This window comes from Ambystoma mexicanum, chromosome 4p (assembly GCF_040938575.1).
Source record: "Ambystoma mexicanum isolate Mex_15411 chromosome 4p, UKY_AmexF1_1, whole genome shotgun sequence".
In the NCBI taxonomy this organism is placed as follows: Eukaryota; Metazoa; Chordata; class Amphibia; order Caudata; family Ambystomatidae; genus Ambystoma; species Ambystoma mexicanum.
In genome coordinates, this window is record NC_090927.1 from 286333962 (window position 1) to 286357540 (window position 23579).

Here is a 23579-nt window from a genome sequence, read left to right on the forward strand (position 1 = left end):
CGTCCCGAAGAGGCTTCGGGGCTACGGAGTTTACTCAAGATACTTCCTCGTGAGGAAGAAGACAGGAGGATGGCGTCCCATCCTGGACCTGTGACGACTAAACAAATACATCAAGGCACAGAAGTTCCGGATGGTCACCCTCCAGCACGTGCTGGGACAGCTGGAGGAGGGCGATTTCTTGTCGTCGTTGGACTTGGAGGATGCTTACTTCCACATCCCTATTCTAAAGAGGCACCAAAAGTTCCTCAGGTTCGTGGTCAAAGGGCGGCACTACCAGTTCAAGGCCCTCCCGTTCGGATTAAAATCGGTGCCCAGGGTGTTCACCAAGTGCCTAGCACCGGTGGGGTGCGGCTGCGCCTGCAGGGGATCCACGTCTACCCCTACCTGGACGACTGGCTCATACGGGCAAGGACAAGGGAGCTCGCCGTGGAACACACTGCGAAGTCCGTCCAGCTGCTCACGGACCTGGGGTTCTACATCAACTTTCCAAATTCCCACCTGGTCCCGTCGCAAGTCGCCCTGTTTCTGGGAGCACAGCTCGACACAGTGGCACGGCGTGCCTCACCGTCGAAGGAAAGGATAAGGACCATCCTAGGAAAGGTGCAAAGTCTACTGGCCACGGACGTGGCCAGAGTGAGGTCAATCAAGTCCCTCCTCGGAATGATGTCCTCCTGCATTTATCTGGTGCCCCATTGCAGACTTCGGATGCGGCCCTTGCAAGAATTCCTCGACGCCCACTGGATCCAGACGATGGGCAGCTTTGAGGACAGGATCTCGCTCTACGAAACGTTCCGTCAGGCGATACAATGGTGGGGTGTCCGCGCTCATCTGACAGCGGGAACAGGCTTCCTAGCCCCGGCCCACCAGGTGACGTTGACGACGGATGCCTCCCTGGAAGGTTGGGGTGCGCACACCGGGGGCCTCCACGCGAGAGGCCTTTGGTGCTCGGAGGAGAAGACTCTCCACATCAACATCTTGGAGCTCCGCGCAGTGTTCTTGGCCCTTAGGTCCTTCCTTCCGTCCCTCAAGGGCAAGGTGGTGAGGATCTTCACCGACAACACCACCACGATGTTTTACATTCGGAAGCAGGGCGGAACCAGATCCCCTGCCCTGTCCAAGGAAGCCCAGGATCTGTGGCATTGGGCATTCGCCCAAGGGATGTTTCTGGTACCCTTTCATCTGGCAGGGATAAAAAACACCATTGCCGACTCACTCAGCAGGGAGCTGCGCTCGTGCCACGAGTGGGAACTGCGCCAGGATCAAGTGGACCGACTCTTCCGACGATGCGGCGAACCCCAGATCGATCTCTTCGCGACGGCGGCGAACTCCAAGTGCCGGAGGTTCGCCAGCAGGTTTCCCCAACCGTGGAGCATGGGCGATGCTTTCTCATTACCCTGGGATGGCCTGTTCCTTTATGCATTCCCACTGTTGCCGTTGCTACTCCGGCTCGTCAAGCAGCTCAAGAGGTCCTGGTGCAGGATGATCCTCGTCGCACCGGCGTGGCCGAGGCAGATCTGGTTCCCGGACCTTCTGGACTTGTCAGCGTCCACACCAGTCAAGCTGCCGACGGATGCGGATCTTCTCTCCAGAGAAGGAGGCGCCATTCTTCATCACGAACCAGAGTCGCTGAACTTGCAAGCCTGGCTCCTGCAGCACTAGAGTTTGGAGGATACAACATCCCGGCCGACTGCAGAGAGGTTCTTGCAAAGGCCAGGGCAGCCTCAACTCTCAAGTGCTACGGACACAAATGGAAGAGGTTCTCTGTCTGGTGCCGGGCACAGAAGATTAACCCTCTGCGGATTACGGCCCCTCAAGTATTGCCGTACCTACTGTCTTTGGCCAAGGCTGGCCTATCTCGCGCTTCCATCAAGGTACATCTGGCTGCCATCTCACGTTACACCAGAACTACAGGACGGGCGTCCTTGTGGTCTCATCTTCTGGTGAAGGAATTTATGAAAGGACTGTTCCGATCATTCCCTGCGGTGAAGGCCCCTGCCCCGGCGTGGGAGCTCAACGTGGTGCTAACTAGGCTCATGGGGGCCCCCATTCGAGCCTATGCATTCAGTGCCGTTGAAGTTTCTGTCGTGGAAGACAGCATTCCTCGTGGCCATCACCTCTGCACGAGTGGGAGAGATCCAGGCCCTGTCTTGCAAGCCTCCATACTTGACTTTTCACGACACAAGGGTGGTGCTGAGGACGCACCCCTCCTTCATGTCAAAGGTGCCGTCGGACTTCCACCTCAACGAGCCCTTGGTGTTGCCAGTTTTCTTCCCGTCGCCTTTGTCGCCGGCTGAGAGGACTCTGCACTTGCTAGATGTAGCTAGAGCGCTGAAGTTCTACGTGGACCGCACAAAGAGTTTCCGGAAGACATCACAGCTGTTTGTGAACTTTGGACCTGTGAATCAAGGGAAGGCTCTCTCGAAGACTTCCATTTCCAGATGGCTCTCCGGCTGCATCATGCACTGTCACCGGTTGGCAAACCGACCGCTGCCCGGCCGTCCGAGAGCCCATTCGACCAGAGCGATCGCTGCTACTAAGGCGTTCCTGTCTGGTGTGCCCCTGCTTGACATCTGCAGGGCTGCTACGTGTAGGTCGACGCACACCTTCACGAGATTCTACTGCGTCGACCGGGATTCCAGGGAGGAGTCCAGAGTCTGCCAGGCAGTGCTGCGCAACCTGTTCGCCTAAGGTGAGCCTGGTGAGGAGGTAAGAGTTGCTTAATGTTGAGTTGTTGTATTGCTTGATATTGAGCCTTTTTGCCACCTCCCGTGGTTGTGCATGTGTATACTGCTATGTATTTTTATATTCATGAGCATGTGAATCCATGCCAGACCCCATGCTGGAGAAGGAACAAGTTACTTACCTGTAACTGTTGTTCTCCAGCATGGGTCTGGCATGGATTCACATGCGAACCCTCCCGCCTACCCCTCTGCGGCTCTTCACTTGGTCATACTGCCACTTCACGTGCTACCAAATCTGAGGATGACTGCCAGGGGTGGGGCTTAGGGAGAGGGCAGTCATTGGCTGGGGACAGTATGACCCAGAGACCACTGATTGGTTACTACTGAGAAAGACAGATCAGAAACTAAACTGATACTGATTTTTTCTATACCGAGGATTCCCGGCCTGACAACGGGGAATATTCATGAGCATGTGAATCCATGCCATACCCATGCTGGAGAACAACAGTTACAGGTAAGTAACTTGTTCCATCTCTACTAGTCCCTATGCAAGAAAGTCTTCACTTTCACCCCAAGGGCACACACTACCAGAGGCACACAGGAGATACCTTAACTTTCATTGCTAACATCCCTCTAGATGCCATTTGCAAAGCTGCTACATGGAGTTCCATCCATATGTTCACACAGCATTATTGCATCGACACAGATTCACAGGTGGGACAAGCGGTCCTAAAACATGTCTTTGCCGCTGTACCTTCTAACTTCCCACCTCCTTTTACAGATACTACTCGCTAATGAAAGCAAATCCACAAGCTCCAGAAGGGATACATTACTCACTGTAATCGTATTTCTGGTGCTTATATCTGCTTAGATTCACATGCGCCCACCCTTCCTCCCCTACTGGAATAGTAAGCGCATGGATGTTTTCTGGGTTATCACTGTTTCTGCTTTATCATACATGTACTCCCGCTACACTTCATGCAACCTCATGTCAGAAACAAACAATCTGAGTGACCTTGACGCCTGAAGGACCATGGGTACAGTACACGTCACACTAGGAATAGTAGTACTAAACACACCCTGTCGACATTCGTTTTCGAGTCTCAAAAACAAATCTTCTAATACTCTGGCTTCCACTAGGTGTTGTACTATGCAGAGCATGTGAATCTAAGCAGATACAAGCACCAGAAATACGATTACGGATGGGTAATGTATCCCATATATGGGTGGGGGGAGGTGGAGTAAGGTGTTAAAACGGGTGGGGAGGGGGTTGAGGTGGTTTAAAAGCTTGGGGAAATAGGGGTGTTGGGCGCTTGGGGGCCTAAATAAAAAAAATGTAAATTTATTTTATCGTTATTAAAGTTTTGTTGTATATTCATTCTCTGTAATTTCATTTGTTAAAATCACATAGAACCAATCCATCTATGTGTGCAGTTCTAGGCATGGTGTAAGGAGAGAGCTGCAGACCTGGTGTCAAGCTCCACCTTGGTGGTCTTTGAGTTTTTGTTGTCCCTGGCCAAACAGGATTTGCTCTCTTTTAAGAGGCTGCCGGGACAGGGTTCTTTCTTGTCGGTCCCTTTAGTTGCTCAGTTTTTCAAAGACCTTGTGATTATTTTTCCCCCAGCCTAATTTGTGTTTTCTGCTTTGGACCTTACTCTGGTCCGTTCTTTCTTTTCTTGCACGTCAGCAAGGCTTCTTATTGTGAAGGCTATGTTCCTGGTGGCGATCACATCAGCCAGGCATATGAGAGTGATGCAGGCTCTGTCTGGTAAGGCCCTGTTTCTCCAGTTTTTAAGAAGAGGTAGGCCATCTTATTTGCCGAAGTTTTGTATGCGAGTTCCACATTACAGAGAACATTAAGTTGCTGGTGTTTTTTCCACAGCCTCACCCATCGAAAGAGTCGCTCTATTGTTTAGATCCAAAACGGGCGCCGAGTTGCTACATGTCTAGGATGGCACCATTTTACATGGAAGACTGCTTGTTAATTGCATTCTCGCAGGCTTGTTTGAACTGTGCGGTTTCAAACAAACCTTCATGCTGCATCATTCAGTGCATAGTGAAGTGCTATGAAGAGACTCGGAAAGAGGTCCTTGAGGTATATGGGCCCACTACACAAGGTGGATGGCAGCCTCCTCTGCTCTGCAAAGAGGGGCACCTTTAAAAGAAAGCTATCAGACATAGGCGTCTCTTTATGCGTTAGTTTGGTTCTGTCCAGAGGCAGGGATGCATGTGTTAGCAGAGCAGGTTTACAAAGTTTTCTGGTCTAATACTTTCAGCCCACCTCCTTTTAGTTTAAACCTGTGGGAGTCTATCCAGATAAGGAATCTCTGGAGGGATGCAATTCATTGATGGGAAATTTACTTAACAGTGATTCACTTCTTCCTAACCTTCCCAGACTAAACCGCTTCTGAAAGTTTTCTTGTGAGGGAGTTTAAAAATAAATAAGTAAACCAATTCAGGAAATGCAAATTGTGCCCGAATGGAAGGTTTGGTGACATGATTACACACAAAAGAATAATTGAGTTTATATAATTATATTATTTATAAATGTTTTTTCTCAGTATGGGAATAGATTCCCTCAGCTGCTGACCATTGGGGGTAAAAATGGTGGGGAACTGAGATAGGGGGTGCATAGTGCATACTATATTTATGAACGCCGATCTCACGAGTTTAGGAGCATGAGAGTTGAAGGTGCAGACGAACTGGACAGTACCTTCTTTTCAAGATTTTCTGAGAACAGCTGTGGTGGAAGGATGTCTATCCAGATGAGGAATCTGTGGAAGGAGAATCCATAGAAAGAATATTACCAGTAAGTCATTTTACCTTCTCATTGGCTTCACAGTTGCGAACGAACAAATTTGCTTTTCGACTCTGCTTAAAAAAAAAGAAGGAAAAATACAGGTGGTTGACTTATGAGTGGGATCTATGAAAACATTTCAACTGCGTTGATATTAAAACATTGTTTATGAAGATCACGTTGGGGAGAATTGGTTTATCAAATATTTGAACCTAGGGTTTTACTGTTAGTCACCTAAAATGTGTAATTACATTTGATGTCCTGTCCAGTCATTTCTATTCTCCAGCATGGGGTCTGGCATGGATTCACATGCTCATGAATATTCCCCGTCGTCAGGCCGGGAATCCTCGGTATAGAAAAAATCAGTATCAGTTTCGTTTCTGATCTGTCTTTCTTAGTAGTAACCAATCACTGGTCTCTGGGTCATACTGCCCCCAGCCAATGACTGCCCTCTCCCTAAGCCCCGCCTCTGGAAGCCATCCTCAGATTTTCACCGCACGTTCAAGTGTTGGGAGTCCTCGTGTTGTAGCTCTCGAGCTTTTGCTGCGTTTTCACGCTTTTTCAGGAGATTTATCTAATTTTTCGGTTAAATTGAGCCTCAAGCTCCACCGTTTCTACATCCGATCAACGGGGATCCATTTCGGAGTTTTCTACGCCCCTCAAGGGTGAAGATTTCGTCGAGTTACGCTTTTTGGAGGATTGCAGAAGTTCCGAGGCCTGCCCCGGACATGGCCCAGGAGAAAGGAAGTTCGACTCCCGGGAAGCTGTTCAGGACTTGCCCTGGATGCCAGCTTCAGAATGTGTTCAAGGAGGACGAGCATTCGTTATGCCTCTACTGTCTCCATGACGACAAGACGCACGTGGAGAAGGACTGTCCGTTTTGTGGGAACATGTTGGAGCGGACCATGAAGGATCGCCACCTCCGTCTCGCCAACTGGCTGAAGAAAAAGAAGTCCGAGCGGTCTTCTAAGTCCTGTGAGGGCGCCCCGGCGACGGGGGCCCAACAAAAGGCCAAGCACCGCGAGTCCGCAGGCACCGGGAGCGCCGAACCGTCGGGCTCCCTGGCTGCCAGGCAGGGCGCATCCTCCCCGGCGCCATCAACCACGAGCCAACGCTCTAGCTCGGGTAAGAGGAAGTCCGAGAACCCGGCGAAGCTTCTAGAGAGGCCCCGGTCAATCTCGATTCCAGCAGAGGGGGAGCGAGGCTCGGACCCTCCCCCCAAGGTGAAGGCCCCAGGCGTAGATAAGGTGACGATGGCCTTAATTCACCCTGCTAAGACCTCGATCGAGGATGTCGCAGCGGCCCTGGCTCAGCCTGTGGAGGCTACGCCAGTGGAGGAGACCACAGGATCCAGAGTCTCCCTGCCACCGTGGAGGGAGTTTTTCAGGCCCATCGAGAAGACCCCCACAAAGTCCCCGTTGGAAAAGGGGGGGAGGGGCAGGTGGCATCGTGGATACTGACACGACCTCTGAAGAAGAGCTCATCGAAGTCGTGGAGGAGGCCCAGCCCATCGGGAGGGATCCCGACGAGGGTGACGATGAGAGCGACGGTGCCGCCGACGAGGTTCCTCAAGAGTCCTCGTGCCCGTCGTTTCCGGTGCCGCAGGCACTTCAGCGGCCATTTTGTCAGCGATTCGATACTTATGCTCGGAGATAAGGACAAGGTTGCCCCTCCCCCCGACGGAGGTACCTGAGCCAGACCCGACGGGGGAACCGGAGCTGGGACCTTCAGAAAGTCCACCGCATAAGAAGAGGACGACGCATCCTCTGCCACCTCTGCAGCCTGCTCTGCCTTCGCCCCGGTCTACTACCCACGGGGAATTTTACAGGCACGGACACGACAGGTACAGATGACGACGTAGGCGACGACGGGACGTGTCCCCCGTCACCCCCTGCTCAGGCGTCCCCGCTAGACGAGATTGGATCCTTCCATGCCAGGATTTCCAGGGCATCCGAGCTCTTCCAGCTCTGCCCCGAAGAGAAGGAGGAAGGGTTCCTTTACCAACGGCGCGAAGCTAAAAGGAAGACTGTCCTCGCCGTACCACTTCTTGAAGACATCTGGGATGAGGAGCTCGCCCTCCTCAAGAACTCTGCCACGGCGCCTGCAAAGAGGGACCGGTACGAGAAGAAGTACCGGGTCCCCGACGCTGCCCCATTGTGCCTTTGGGCGCACCCTACCCCGGATTCGGTCGTCTCGGCGGCGGCAAAGAAGAAAGATGGGGGGGTGCATCGGCCTCGACATCAACTTCCCCGCCGGACGGCGAGGGCAGGGAGCTGGACACAATGCGACGACGGGTCATCTCATCCGCAGCAACGACTATCAAGGCGGCCAACGCCCTGGCTATCGTAGCCCGCTACGACAGGGAGTTGTGGTTCAAAATCGCCCCTCTATTGGACTTCCTTCCGGACGCCAAAAGGGCTGAGGCCCTTGAAATCTTACAGGAAGGTGAGATTGCTTCAGACCACGGCATCACGGTGGCAACAGACATCGCCGACACCGGTTTCCGTCAGTTGGGCAACGGCGTTTGCCTGAGACGACGAGGATGGCTCAAGGCGACGGATTTCCACCAGGACGTACAAACCAAAGCTTTGGACATGCCCTTCGACGGGAACAACCTGTTTGGGAAGGCGGTTGATGAGTCCCTTCAGGCTATCAAGACAGACACAGAGACTGCCTGGGCACTGGGAGTGCTCCGACGACGACGGCCGGCCTTTCGGAGCTCCGGAGGCAGACAAGGTGCCTCCAAGGGATCCGGCAGTGGCTCCTCGACCTACCACCAAGTGGCAAGATTTTCGTCTCAGGAGGCCTACAGGGGACGCGGCAAGTCAGGTGGTGCCCGTCGTCATCGACAGGGAGGTCAAGGAGGCAAAGCGGCCTCCAAACAAGATTGAACCGACCGTGGGGTCGGGCCCCCGCCGAAGCACCCCTGTGGGAGGCCGGCTGACGAGGTTCGTCAGCGTGTGGGAGTCCATATCCACCGACGTTGGGTGCTGGACGCCCTGGCCCAAGGGCACGCTCTCGAGTTCCAGAAGAAGTGCCCTTGCGTTCCACCCGTGGCCAGGAAGGAAAATCGCATCCCTCAACTACTGTTGGAAGTAAGGGCGATGCTCAAGAAAGGTGCCATCAAGCTCGTCCCAAAGAGGCTTCGGGGCTCCGGAGTTTACTCAAGGTACTTCCTCGTAAAGAAGAAGACAGGAGGATGGCGTCCCATCCTGGACCTGCGACGACTGAACAAGTAAATCAAGGCACAGAAGTTCCGGATGGTCACCCTCCAGCACGTGCTGGGACAGCTAGAGGAGGGCGATTTCCTGTCGTCGTTGGACTTGGGGGATGCGTACTTCCACATCCCCATAAAGACACCGAAAGTTCCTTAGGTTCGTGGTCCAAGGGCGGCACTACCAGTTCAAGGCCCTCCCATTCGGATTGAAGTCGGCACCCAGGGTGTTCACCAAGTGCCTCGCACCGGTGGCGGCGCGGCTGCGCCTGCAGGGGATCCACGTCTACCCCTACCTGGACGACTGGCTCATCCGGGCAAGGACAAGGGAGCTCGCCGTGGAGCACACTGCGAAGACCGTCCAGCTGCTCACGGACCTGGGGTTCTCCATCAACTTTCCAAAATCCCACCTGGTCCCGTCGCAAGTCGCCCTGTTTCTGGGAGCCAAGCTCGACACGGTGGCGCGGCTGGCCTCGCCGTCGGAGGAAAGGACCAGGACCATCCTAGGCAAGGTGCAGCGTCTGCTGGCCACAGACATGGCCAGGGTAAGATCTATCGAGTCCCTCCTCGGATAATGTCCTCCTGCATTTAGCTGGTGCGCCATTGCAGGCTTCGGATGCGCCCCTTACAAGAGTTCCTCGACGCCCGCTGGGTCCAGTCGACGGGCAACTTCGAGGACAGGATCCCTCTCAAGGAGACGTTCCGACAGGCGATCCGGTGGTGGGGTACCCGCTCTCATCTGTCGGCGGGCATGGACTTTCAGGCCCCAGCTCACCAGTGACGGCGACAAAGGATGCCTCCCTGGAGGGTTGGGGAGCGCACTTAGGAGATCTTCACACGAGAGGCCCTTGGCTCCCGGAGTCACTCCACATCAACATCTTGGAGCTCCGCGCAGTGTTCTGGGCCCTCGGGTCTTTTCTTCCGTCCCTCAAGGGCAAGGTGGTGAGGATCTTCACCGACAACACCACCACAGTGTTCTACATCCGGAAGCAGGGCGGAACCAGGTCCCCGGCCCGATCCAAGGAAGCCCAGGATCTGTGGCATTGGGCCGTCACCCAAGGGATGTTTCTGGTGCCTTTTCATCTGGCAGGAATAAAAAACACCATTGCCGACTCACTCAGCAGAGAGCTGCGCTCGTGCCACGAGTGGGAACTACGCCAGGATCAAGTGGATCGACTCTTCCGACGATGGGGCGAACCCCAGATCGATCAGTTCGCGACGGCGACCAACTCCAAGTGCCAGAGGTTCGCCAGCAGGTACCGCCAGCCGAGGAGCATGGGCGATGCTTTCTCGTTCCCCTGGGACAGCCTATTTCTTTATGCGTTCCCTCCGTTGCCGTTGCTGCTCCGGCTCATCAACCAGCTCAAGAGGTCCCAGTGCAGGATGATCCTCGCCACACCGGCGTGGCCGATACAGATCTGGTTCCCGGACCTTCTGGACTTGTCAGCGTCCACACCAGTCAAGCTGCCGACGGACACGGATCTTCTCTCCAGAGAAGGAGGCGCCATTCTTCATCACAACCCAGAGTCGCTGAACTTGCAGGCCTGGCTCCTGCAGCACTAGAGTTTGGAGGGTACGACATCCCAGCCGACTGCAGAGAGGTTCTTGCAAAGACCAGGGCGTCCTCAACTCTCAAGTGCTACGGACATAAATGGAAGAGGTTCTCTGTCTGGTGCCGTGCACAGAAGATTAATCCTCTGCGGATTACGGCCCCTCAAGTATTGCCGTACCTCATGTCATTGGTCAAGGCTGGACTAGCTCACGCTTCCATCAAGATACATCTGGCCGCCATCTCACGATACACCAGGACTACGGGACGGGCGTCCTTGTGGTCTCATCGGCTGGTGAAGGAATTTATGAAAGGATTGTTCAGATCATTCCCGCCGGTGAAGGCCCCTGCCCCGGCGTGGGAGCTCAACGTGGTGCTGACCAGGCTCATGGGGGCCCCATTTGAGCCTATGCATTCGGCACCGTTGAAGTTTCTGTCGTGGAAGACCGCTTTTCTCGTGCCCATCACCTCCGCACGACGAGTGGGAGAGATGCAGGCCCCATCTTGCAAGCCACCATACTTGACTTTTCACGACACGAGGGTGGTGCTGAGGACGCACCCATCCTTCATGCCCAAGGAGCCCTCGGACTTCCACCTCAACGAACCCTTGGTGTTGCCAGTTTTCTTCCCTTCGTCGCCGGCTGAGAGGACTCTGCACTCGCTGGACGTAGCTAGAGCGCTGAAGTTCTACGTGGACCGCACAAAGAGTTTTCGGAAGACATCACAGCTGTTTGTAAACTTTGGACCTGTGAATCAAGGGAAGGCTCTCTCGAAGGCTTACATTTCCAGATGGCTCTCCGGCTGCATCATGCACTGTCACCGGTTGGCAAACCGACCGCTGCCGGGCCGTCCGAGAGCCCACTCGACCAGAGCGATCGCTGCTACCACGGCATTCCTTTCTAGTGTGCCCCTGCTCGACATCTGCAGGGCTGCGACGTGGAGGTCGACACACACCTTCACGAGATTCTACTGCATCGATCTGGACTCCAGGGAGGAGTCCAGGGTCGGCCAAGCAGTGCTGCGCAACCTGTTCGCTTAAGGTGAGCCTGGTGAGGAGGTAAGAGATGCTTAATGCTGAGTGTTTTGGAATTGCTTAATGTTGAGCCTGTTGCCACCTCCCATGGTTGTGCATGTGTATACTGCTATGTATTCCTATATTCATGAACATGTGAATCCATGCCAGACCCCATGCTGGAGGAGGAACAAGTTACTTACCTGTAACTGTTTTTCTCCAGCATGGGTCTGGCATGGATTCACATGCAAACCCTCCCGCCTACCCCTCTGCGACTCTTCACTTGGTCATACTGCCACTTTACGTGCTACCAAATCTGAGGATGGCTGCCAGAGGCGGGGCTCAGGGAGAGGGCAGTCATTGGCTGGGGGCAGTATTACCCAGAGACCAGTGATTGGTTAGTACTAAGAAAGACAGATCAGAAACGAAACTGATACTGATTTTTTCTATACAGAGGATTCCCGGCCTGACAATGGGGAATATTCATGAGCATGTGAATCCATGCCAGACCCATGCTGGAGAACAACAGTTGCAGATAAGTAACTTGTTCCAACCTTTACTTAAATAATGTGATGCTGCCCATGCAATGAATTTCTTCACTTTAGGTGCAGCAGTGATATTAGTTTGCTTAAAAAGATTTAAGATTAATTGTTTACTGCTGTGGTGTTTCAAAGGGGTATAATATACTTTGCTTTCCTTTTTTTTTTTTTTTTTAGCCATTGCTGCCTCAGTCTTCTCCATCATTACCATCAACGCCATTGTTGCCCACGTCTACACCAATGTCTGCACCATCGTTACCGACGTCTACACCATCATTGCCCTCATCTGCACCATCGTTTACCCCTTCTATACCAGCCTTTCCACCTTCTACGACGCCTCTATTAACCACTCCAAAAGCAAACTTATTTAATCCCAGCAATGAATTCAGAGTTAAAACAGACATAGATGATGGGAAGATTGTTGTAGAAGACCTCAAGACACAGATCAGTGAGCTGCTTATGATTGTGGATGCTCTGAAAAAAGAACATGGGTAAGTACATTATAACTTGGTTGGTTTTGAGAATGTTTGTGTAATGCTGCAGTGAGTGTATGAGGAGCAAAGTAAGGCAATACTTTGTAGCTAGAATAAATGGTCGATTTATCTTCTCTCAGGTTCCACTAAGGGACCCAAATGGTGCCCGTTTGCTGAAAGTGGTTAAACAACTTTGTTCAAATACATATGATTGCCTACAGCTGTGACCGCATTAATTTCCTTTTTCAAGCAGACTTTAGCAGTTATGGTTCACATGTGGTTCACTTATATGCCTAGTAAAATCACATTTGCTGCAAACCATCTTAATATTTTTCCTTGGCTTCCACTTGTTTGACAAACACCACAATATAAATAGCAATGTCCTTGTTGCAGGTTTCAAGTGCTTGGTTTGCCACACTTTTGTAATCAATGGTCTGAGCAATGAAAAATGTGTCTCATGATAGCCTGTCGTTAGTGAATCTCAATTGCTGGCCAAGAATGCATTCTTTTTAGACATATTGAACGGTCTTCTCTGCACTCCTTTCATATTACTGATCATTAGTAGACAGACGAGGAAGAAATGGACAAAAACATAAGCTCTTGTGCATTTAGGACCACCCACTTCTAGACTAAATATATGCAACAGTGCTGAGGTTCAGTCCAGTCTATACGTAAATGTAATAATATCAGGATTTTATGCAGAGATTCATGCTGGATTACTCCCGCTTGCAAGAACTGCAGGAATATATGTTATTACCCAATTGATGGTACTCAATTTATCGAGCACAGTAAGATGATTGAGTCATTCAGCTAGGATATGAAAGTTCTTAGCAGATAGTGCGCAATGCTCTACTATTAGCTTTTAGAGTTTTGGTCTTTCCATATCCTCTTCCCAAACCTTGATTCAGTCTGTCATTTCTCCAGCATGGGGTCTGGCATGGATTCACATGCTCATGAATATTCCCCGTCGTCAGGCTGGGAATCCTCGGTAAAGAAAAAACCAGTATCAGTTTCGTTTCTGATCTGTCTTTCGTAGTAATAACCAATCACTGGTCTCTGCGTCATACTGACCACAGCCAATGACTGCCCTCTACCTAAGCACCGCCTCTGGCAGCCATCTTCAGATTGTTACCGCACGTTCATGTGTTGGGATCCTCGTGCTATTGCTCTCGAGCGTTAGTGCTTTTTTCGCGCTTTTTCACAAAAAAACTTCGATTCTTTCGGTCAAAAGAGCCTCAAGCTCCACCGATCCTACATCCGATCAACGGGGACCCGTGTCGGATTCATCTGTGCCCCTCAAGGGTGAAGATTTCGTCGAGCTACGCTTCGGAGGACTCCAGAAGCTTCTCAGGCCCGGTCTCGGAGATGGCCCAGGAGAAGGGAAGCTCGACGCCCGGAAAGCTGTTCAGGGTCTGCCCTGGATGCCAGCTGCAGAACGTCTTCAAGGAGGACGAACACTCTTTCTGCCTTTACTGCCTTCATGAGGACAAGACGCACGTGGAGAAGGACTGTGCGGAACGGACCATGAAGGACCGCCATCAACGTCTCGCCAACTGGCTGGAGGGTAAGAGCCCGTCTGGCGAGAAGAAGAAGAAATCCGAGCGGTCTTCTAAGACCTTTGAGGGCGCCCCGGCGACGGGGGCCCAACATAAGGCCAAGCACCGCGAGTCCGCTGGCACCGGGTGCACCCTCCCCGGCACCATCAACCACGAGCCAACGCTCTGGGTCGGGTAAGAGGAAGGCCGAGCACCCGGCGAAGCTCCTGGAGAGGCCCCGGTCGAGCTCTAAGGCAGAGGAGGAGCGTGGCAGTGCCCCCTCCCTCAAGGATAAGGCGGTGAGCGCACCTAAGGTGGTGAAGGCCTTGATCCATCCGACCAAGCCCTCTATCGAAACGGTCGCGGCGGCCCTGGCTCAGCCTGTGGTGGCTACACCAGTGGTGGCGACCTCAGGGCCCAGAATCTCCCTGCCTCCGCGGAGGGAGTCTTCCTTTGTGCCCATCGATAGGACCCCCGTGAAACCCTCCGTGGGGAAGAAGAAGGGGGGGGCAGGGCGTCGTCGTAGATTCGGCCTCAACCTCAGAAGAGGAGCTGATCGAGGTCTTAAGCCACGGCCTAGGCGTGGAAGAAGGCCAGCCCGTCGGAATGGACCCCGACGCAGGTGACGACAACGACATCGTCGAGGATACCGACGGGGCCCCTGCTCGCCCGTCGGATTCCCCTCTGCCAGCGCCGCAAGACAACTCGGCGGCCATTTTGTTGGCCATACAGTCCTTATGCTCCGAGATAAGGACGAGGCTACCGTTACCGACGGAGGAACCTCTCCCGTCGGGGGATCCAGAACCGGGACCTTCTGGTGTTCCCCCTACCAAGAAAAGAAGGATCCATCCACCACCTCCTTTTCAACCGTCGCGCCCCGTCCAGCCCTCCTCCCCGTCCACCCGAGGGGATGATACGGGGACTGACGGCAGCGACGGGTACGGACGACGAGGCATACGACGAGGATTTTCCGTCGTCGCCTCCCACCAGGGCTTCTCCGCCCGACGAGATCGGATCTTTCCACTCTATGATCTCCAGGGCTTCCGAGCTTTTCCAACTCTGCCCTGAGGAGAAGAAAAAGGAAGGCTTCCTTTATCAGCGGCGCGAGGCCAAGAGGAAGACGGTCCTCGCGGTGCCTCTGTTGGACGACATTTGGGATGAGGGCCTTTCCCTCCTCAAGAACCCTTCCACGACGCCAGCTAGAAGAGACCGGTACGAGAAAAAGTACAGGGTCCCGGACACGGCCCCCCTATGCCTCCGGGCGCAGCCTACCCCAGACTCCGTCGTCTCCGCGGCAGCCAGGAAGAAAGCGGGGGGGGTGCGGCCTCCACATCAACTTCCCCGCCGGACGGCGAGGGAAAGAAATTGGATGCTATGGGACGTAGAGTCATCTCGTCGGCAGCGACGACGATTAAAGCGGCCAACGCCTTGGCTATCGTGGCCCGCTACGACAGGGAGCTCTGGTACAAGATAGCTCCCCTGCTGGATTTTCTGCCGGACGACAAGAGGGCGGAGGCCCTTGAGATCCTGCAGGAAGGTGAGGTGGCGTCGGACCACGCCATCACCGTGGCGACGGACATCGCCGACACTGGGTTCCGCCAGCTGGGCAACGGCGTTTGCCTTCGACGTCGTGGATGGCTCAAAGCTACAGACTTTCGGCAGGACGTCCAGACCAGAGTCCTGGACATGCCCTTCGACGGGAACAACCTGTTTGGGAAGACAGTGGACGATTCCCTTCAGGCCATCAAGGCGGATACTGAGACGGCCAGGGCCCTTGGAGTCCTGCAGCAACGACGAACGCCCTTTCGGAGCGGCGGAGGCAAGGGCGCCTCCAAAGGTTCTGGCGGCGGTTTCGCTTCCTACCGTCAAGCGGCCCGCTCGTCGTCGCAAGAGGCCTACAGAGGACGAGGCAAGTCTAGCGGACCCCGCCGTCGTCGTCAAGGCGGCAAGGCCGCGTCCAAGCAGGATTGAACCGGCCGTGGGGTCGGGCCCCCACCGAAGCACCCCGGTGGGAGGCCGGCTGGCGGGCTTCGTCAGCGTGTGGGAGTCCATCTCCACCGACCGTTGGGTGCTGGACGCCCTGGCCCGGGGCCACGCGCTCGAGTTTCAAAGAAGGTGCCCGCGCGTCCCCCCGTGGCCAGGAAAGAACTTCACGTCCCTCAACTTCTCCTGGAGGTAAAGGCGATGCTCAGAAAGGGCGCCATCGAACTCGTCCCAAAGAGGCTTCGGGGCTCCGGAGTCTACTCGCGATACTTCCTCGTGAAGAAGAAGACGGGAGGATGGCGCCCCATCCTAGACCTGCGACGTCTGAACAAGTTCATCAAGGCGCAGAAGTTCCGGATGGTCACCCTCCAGCACGTCCTGGGTCAGCTGGAGGAAGGAGACTTCCTATCGTCGTTGGATTTGGAGGATGCCTACTTCCACATTCCCATCCTAAAGGGGCACCGAAAATTCCTCAGATTCGTGGTCCAAGGGCGTCATTACCAGTTCAAAGCCCTTCCCTTCGGACTACGGTCGGCACCCAGGGTATTCACCAAGTGCCTCGCACCGGTGGCGGCGCAGCTGCGCCGCGAGGGGATTCACGTCTACCCCTACCTGGACGACTGGCTCATCCGCGCCAAGACGAGGGAGCTCGCCGTGGTCCACACGGCAAGGACCGTCCAACTCCTCACGGACCTGGGATTCTCCGTGAACTACGCCAAATCCCACCTGGTGCCCGCGCAAGTCGCACTGTTTCTGGGAGCGAGGCTCGACACAGTGTCCCTTCTGGCCTCCCCGTCGGAGGAGAGGACCAGGACCATCTTGGGCAAGGTGCAACGGATGTTGGTGGCCGACGCGGCCAAGGTGAGGTCCATCAAGTCCCTCCTCGGGATGATGTCTTCCTGCATCTACCTCATTCCCATGTGCAGGCTCCGGATGCGCCCGTTGCAAGAATTCCTGGATGCGCGCTGGATCCAGACGACGGGCAGCTTCGAGGAAAGGATCAAGCTCGACGAGAGTTTCCGACGAGCGATACGGTGGTGGTGCACCCGCGCGCATCTGACGGCGGGCATGGACTTCCAGACCCCAGCCCACCAGGAGACTGTGACCACGGATGCCTCCCTGGAAGGGTGGGGAGCGCACACCGAAAATCTGCACGCAAGGGGACTCTGGCTCCCGACGGAGAAGTCCCTGCATATCAACGTCCTGGAGCTCCGTGCAGTGTTTTGGGCCCTCAGGTCCTTCCTTCCGTCCCTCAAGGGCAAGGTGGTGAGGATCTTCACCGACAACACCACCACCATGTTTTACATCAGGAAACAGGGCGGAACCAGGTCCCCAGCGCTGTCCAAGGAGGCGCAGGACCTGTGGCATTGGGCCGTCGCCAAAGGGATTTTTCTGGTGCCGTTTCATCTGGCAGGGATAAAAAACACCATCGCCGACTCACTCAGCAGGGAGCTGCGCTCGTGCCACGAGTGGGAACTACGGCAGGATCTGGTGGATCGCCTCTTCCGACGGTGGGGCACACCCCAGATCGACCTGTTCGCGACGGCGACGAACACCAAGTGCCGGAGGTTCGCCAGCAGGTTTCCCCAGACGAGGAGCATGGGCGATGCTTTCTCGTTCCCCTGGGAGGGCCTGTTCCTCTACGCGTTCCCTCCCTTGCCTCTGCTAATCCGGCTCGTCAACCAGCTCAAGAGGTCACGGTGCAGGATGATCCTCGTCGCACCTGCGTGGCCGAGGCAGATATGGTTCCCGGACCTTCTGGACTTGTCAGCGTCCCCGCCGATCAAGCTGCCGGCGGACGCGGATCTACTCTCCAGGGAAGGAGGCGCCATCCTCCACCACGACCCGAAGTCGCTGAACTTGCAGGCCTGGCTCCTGCAGCGCTAGAGTTTGGAGGATACGACATACCGGCCGATTGCAGAGAGGTTCTTGCAAAGGCCAGGGCGTCCTCGACTCTTAAATGCTACGGACACAAATGGAAGAGGTTCTCTGTCTGGTGCCACGCACAGTAGATTAACCCTCTACGGATTACGGCTCCCCAAGTACTGCCGTACCTGCTGACGCTGGCCAAAGCTGGTCTGGCACACGCGTCCATCAAGATTCATCTTGCTGCGATCTCCCGATACACCAGAACCACGGGGCGGACGTCCTTGTGGTCTCATCGTCTGGTGAAAGAGTTCATGAAGGGACTGTTCAGATCGTTCCCGCCGGTGAAGGCTCCGGCCCCGGCGTGGGAGCTCAACGTGGTGCTGACCAAGCTCATGGGACCTCCGTTCGACTCGGCCCCGTTGAAGTTTCTATCGTGGAAAACAGCTTTTCTTGTGGCCATCACCTCCGCACGACGAGTGGGAGAGATCCAGGCCCTTTCCTGCAAGGCCCCGTACTTGACTTTCCACGACACGAGGGTAGTGCTCAGGACGCACCCCTCCTTCATGCCCAAGGTGCCGTCGGACTTCCATCTCAACGAACCCTTGGTGTTGCCTGTGTTCTTCCCGTCGCCTTCGTCGCCGGCTGAGAGGACTTTGCACTCGCTGGATGTGGCTAGAGCACTGAAGTTCTACGTAGACCGCACGAAGTGTTTTCGGAAGACGTCACAACTCTTTGTGAACTTTGGACCTGTCAATCAGGGGAAGGCTCTCTCGAAGGCTTCCATTTCCAAATGGCTCTCCGGCTGTATCATGTACTGTCATCGGTTGGCAAACCGACCGCTGCCTGGCCGTCCGAGAGCCCATTCCACCAGAGCGATCGCAGCTACCACGGCGTTCCTATCTGGTGTGCCCCTGCTGGACATATGCAGGGCTGCTACGTGGAGGTCGACGCACACCTTCACGAAATTCTACTGCGTCGACCGGGATTCCAGGGAGGAGTCCAGGGTCGGCCAAGCAGTGCTGCGCAACCTGTTCGCCTGAGGTGAGCCTGGTGAGGAGGTAAGATGCTTAATGTTGAGTTTATGTGATGCTTAATGTTGAGCCTTTGCCACCTCCCGTGGTTGTGCATGTGTGTACTGCTATGTATTCTTTATTCATGAGCATGTGAATCCATGCCAGACCCCATGCTGGAGAAGGAACAAGTTACTTACCTGTAACTGTTGTTCTCCAGCATGGGTCTGGCATGGATTCACATGCGAACCCTCCCGCCTACCCCTCTGCGGCTCTTCACTTGGTCATACTGCCACTTCACGTGCTTCCAAATCTGAAGATGGCTGCCAGAGGCGGTGCTTAGGTAGAGGGCAGTCATTGGCTGTGGTCAGTATGACGCAGAGACCAGTGATTGGTTATTACTACGAAAGACAGATCAGAAACGAAACTGATACTGGTTTTTTCTTTACCGAGGATTCCCAGCCTGACGACGGGGAATATTCATGAGCATGTGAATCCATGCCAGACCCATGCTGGAGAACAACAGTTACAGGTAAGTAACTTGTTCCTTATCCGACCCAGGCCATCCCTTGACCTGTCCACATTTTGCATCGTGTTATATAGAAAGGCTATGTATGTATTTCTAAGGGTTCCTCTAATGTGTTTGTAGGGAACTGTGGGTGTAACTGTTATTTTGTCTCAAGGTAGTTCTGAATTTGATGGGATGCAAAATAAATGTGTAGAAGTTGCCAAACATTCTTCCCACATTTTAATTTAAATGTCTTTCTAATGGGGGCGCTGTTGAGCAGCCGACAAGATGGCCGCTTAGCGTCTAAGCTCCGTGACTCGCGAGACGCAAATCCGCCGGAATCAGCGGTTCTAAAGTCAAGCTATTGCCGAGACCCCACGCATCCTACAGCCCATTGCCACTGCTACACGCGGCATTTTTTCTGGGCGAAAAACGGACATCTGGGGCCATCATTTCCACCTCCGAAGGCCTCCGGCCCGCGTGACGGCGATTGCGGCCCATCCCCCATAATCGGCCCGCCGGGGTGGAAGCTCCTGCTGCTCGGGGTCCGGCACCTGGGCCGCCCCCTCTCCGCCTTCCGACCCTCTGTGTGCCATCGACATCTGCGGAGAGCGCCGGAGCCGTTGGCCGCCCGCCGATGCTCCACCGAGGCACAGCTTCCGAGTGCTCCCGCCTCTGGCTGATAGGAGAGAGCCGGCCCCTAACGGGCGAGGTTACGGTGTGGGCCGCCGGAGCGGCCCCCGTGCGCACACGCCTGAGCGTCCCGCGGCCTGCGCCACTGGTCCCTGAGGCGGCCTGGGCCAGCTGCCTGCTCCGAATCGAGGCCCCGCCGACTATTCTGCCAGTCCTGCTGGTACCTCCTGCCGGCTGCGGCGTGGGGCCCACTGGGGCTCGGGCCTTGATCCTGCCTCAGCACACTGCCAAGCTGGGGGCCCTGCTACGGCCCGGACTAACTACGGCTCTTCGACCCACAGGGTCCCCAGGTGAGAGGGGGCGAGGGGTCGGCTCGCTGCACATCAGGCTCTACTGCTCCGCCTCCTCTTTGGGCTGCACCTCCGCCATTTCGGGGGAGGTGGGGACCCCGGACGCATCCCGCCCCCCTGTGAACACTCTCTTCCTGCGGGTGCCGTTCTGAGCGCCCAATACTCAGCGCTGAGGGGGGCATCCTCTCACTACGCCTTAGGATACCCTGCGCCCCTGACTCAGCTGCTTGCCACTACTAGCCGCCTCGCCCCTGGCCCCTTGGGTGGACTAGACGTACCGGAGCACACCAAGGCTGGGCGCTGATCACGGCCCGAGCCTCTCTCTAACCTCTTGGGGACCATTCCTGCCTCCCCGCGGAAAATATGCACTCTCTCTTCAGTGCGCTCCCTGAGAATGTCCGGCAAGGCACGCGGGGCCAACAAGGCTGGGGCAATGGACAAGTTTGCTAAAGCCCTAGCCAAGCAAGACCAAGCTCAGGCCGAGGCTGCCCTTCCTCCTGACGACTCGGATGTTTCCTCTTGACCCCCTCAGCCAGACCTTACGTCGCTCATGGAGTCTATGGCCAAAAACTTTGCGTCATTTCACGAAAAATTAGACGACATAAATGCCAACGTAGCCTCCCTGCGCACCAAATTGGATCAGCATGGCACCAGGTTAGGTGAGGCCGAAACTAGGATTGGAACAACCGAGGATGAGGTGCACATACTCCAGAATACGGTCTCGGACTTGGTGCGTGATATGAGGCAGGTCAAGGCGAAGTGCGATGACTTGGAATCTAGGTCCCGCAGGAACAATATCCACATCGTCGGGGTTCCCGAGTCGGCTCTCAAGGGCAAAATGGAACTGGCAGTCGAGGCCCTCCTGAGAGACCTCCTGGGAGATCCTCCACTTTCCCCCCTCTTCACTATCGAGCGGGCCCACCGCTCACTGGCCCCTCGCCCCAAACCAGGCGACTTCCCCAGACCAATTATTGCCAAAGTTCTTAGCAACAGGGATAGAGACCACATCCCCTCTGGTTGGCCCGCGAAAAGGGGGAACTAAGACTTGAATCCCAGATCATTCGCATTTTCCCGGACTTCTCTGTCAGTGTCCAAATGGAGCGAAGACAATTTAATGGAGTGAAGAAGATGCTCAGAGAGAGGAAGGTAGAATATGCCATGTTATTCCCCGCCAGGCTGAAGCTCAATCACCGTAATAAACTATACTTTTTCACTGTCCCTGAGGAGGTGGTGAAATTCATCGAGGCTCACATTCCTAGCGTGGGCCCCGGGGCCGACCCTTGTGATGAGGATTGAGCTGGCCTGTTACACACCGGATACCTGCCTCATTGTGGTACTGGTACCACGCCTGTTCTTTGTGATCTACTTGTTATTTCATATATCCTCCTGTTATGAATGCTCCTATTGTCGCAACTCATTGTTGAATGTTTAAGACATGCTATGAGGGTCGCAGAGGTGTTGTCCACGATGTATGGCACCTTTACATGGACTATATACCCCTACAATCCTTGCTCACTGGGCCCTGCTATGCGGTGTCCTCTCACGATTTAACTCAATCACCGCTATACACTATTTGGTGTACTCCACCGTTCAACTATGTTGACCGGGTCACGGCAGCAGCTACCCCCGCTGCAGTTGCAACGCCGAGTTTGGCTTGTTTAGTTCAGGGGCGACCCCCTTGTTTGGTTTGGGGATTGAACCAGCCATGTTGGCTTTGGTACGAACGCCATGAGAATTTGGGTGGGTTTCTGGGCACTGCTAGGTTGGGGGGTGGCAGTGAGGGTGGGGGGAGGTGTTATTCAGGGAAGTTATACTAACAAAAAAGGTGAGAGAGTGGCAGCTTCTGAAATGACACATCAGGCCCCCGCACTAGTGGCCGGCATCTATTTGGCAAGGTTTGACACACACTACTCAGATCCCCCCTAAATTGCTATAAATGTCCATTAGGCTAATGTCCTGGAATATTAGGGGGCTGAGCAACTACACCAAGGCTCGCAGGGTCACGGCCTACGTCCAGAGGCACGGGGTCAAGATACTCTTCCTACAGGAAACTCATGCCCTTGCACAATTATCGTCCTCGCTCGCCCCGGCTTGGGGCCCTAATAAATATTTCACTGTGTTCTCCTCCCAATCCAGGGGTGTCCTCACCTTGATTCACAAGTCGCTGGAGTTCTCCCTTCGCGCCAGCCATATCTATGCCCAGGGCAGATATGTGATCCTTCATTGTTTCATAGCCAACTCAGAGTGCCTTTTGGTCAACACATACGCCCCATGCATAGACACACCCGAATTCTTTGACCATATCCTTAATATCCTCCTTGGCTATGTTGGGGTTCCCATCATTTGGGGGGGGGATATGAACCTCATACTGGACTCCGACCTGGACAGATCCAGGGTTGCTCCCAGAACACTGTCCAGGGCGGCCCGTCGCCTCCACGCACACATGCTCGCTGCTGGTCTGGTGGAAGCCTGGAAGATTCTCCACCCGGTGTCAAAAGAGTTTACATTTTACTCCTCCGTCCACTACAGCCATTCCAGGATTGACCTGTTCCTTCTCTCTGCGGGCCTTATGGGCAAGGCGCTCACCTCACGGATTCTCCCCTGCACACTCTCCGATCACTCCCCGATCACGCTGGATATCGCCCTGCGCCCTGCCCTACCTCCGCATTCTAACTGGAGATTTAAATCTGACACGCTACACGACATTGTATTCAAGGCTGACATTCTTGCAGATATCACCACGTTTTTTGACAGTAACAAGCGCCATGACACTACTGACGGGATAAGGTGGGAGGCCTTTAAAGTTTTCATCAGGGGCATGTACATCACTAGGGAGGCCGGGGTACTCAAAGATATTAGAAACTCCCTGCATCGCTCTGAGACCAAGCTTGGAGACCTAGAGCGCGAATACGCGGTCACCCCGACTCTGCCCATACTAGCACAGATTAGAACCGAACTAGACACGTTCGAGTCCCTTGCCCATAGCGAGATAAGCTACCTCGCCCGCCCCGTCGCGGCACGGAAATACGGGGAGGGGGAGAGACCAGGCCGAGTGCTGGCCCGTCTTGCCCGGGCTGAGAATGGTAGGGCACGCATTGATAACATCATAGATAGCCATGGAGTGCGACACTGGTCCGACAGCCCCATCCTTGAGACCTTTGCAGAGTTCTACACAACCCTTTATGCACAGCAATCGGAGCACAGCCCACAAGACCTGGACGACCTCCTAGAACGCATCCCAATGTCCCTATTATCCCTGGACACCAAAGAACAACTAGATGCTCCCTTCACCCTTGACGAGATAACTGCAGTCATCTCGGCCCTCCCTAAGGGGAAAGCCCCTGGTCCGGATGGCCTGACCGCTGAGTTCTAGCAGGAGCACGTTGCTCTCCTCGCTCCACGCCTTCACGAGCTTTGGGAGGAGTC

At 54.8% G+C, this 23579-nt stretch overlaps 1 protein-coding gene across 4 annotated transcripts in view; it reads left to right on the top strand.

Moving 5' to 3' along the window:
* The window catches only part of CD2AP (CD2 associated protein), a 1227366-nt gene that overhangs the window by 1113537 nt on the left and 90250 nt on the right, over window positions 1–23579 (top strand). For all 4 annotated transcript variants that reach the window (XM_069605837.1, XM_069605839.1, XM_069605840.1 and 1 more), the window contains one exon: window positions 11970–12283. In XM_069605837.1, coding sequence (XP_069461938.1) covers window positions 11970–12283 — 314 coding nt within the window. The remainder of the gene's footprint in view (window positions 1–11969; window positions 12284–23579) is intronic.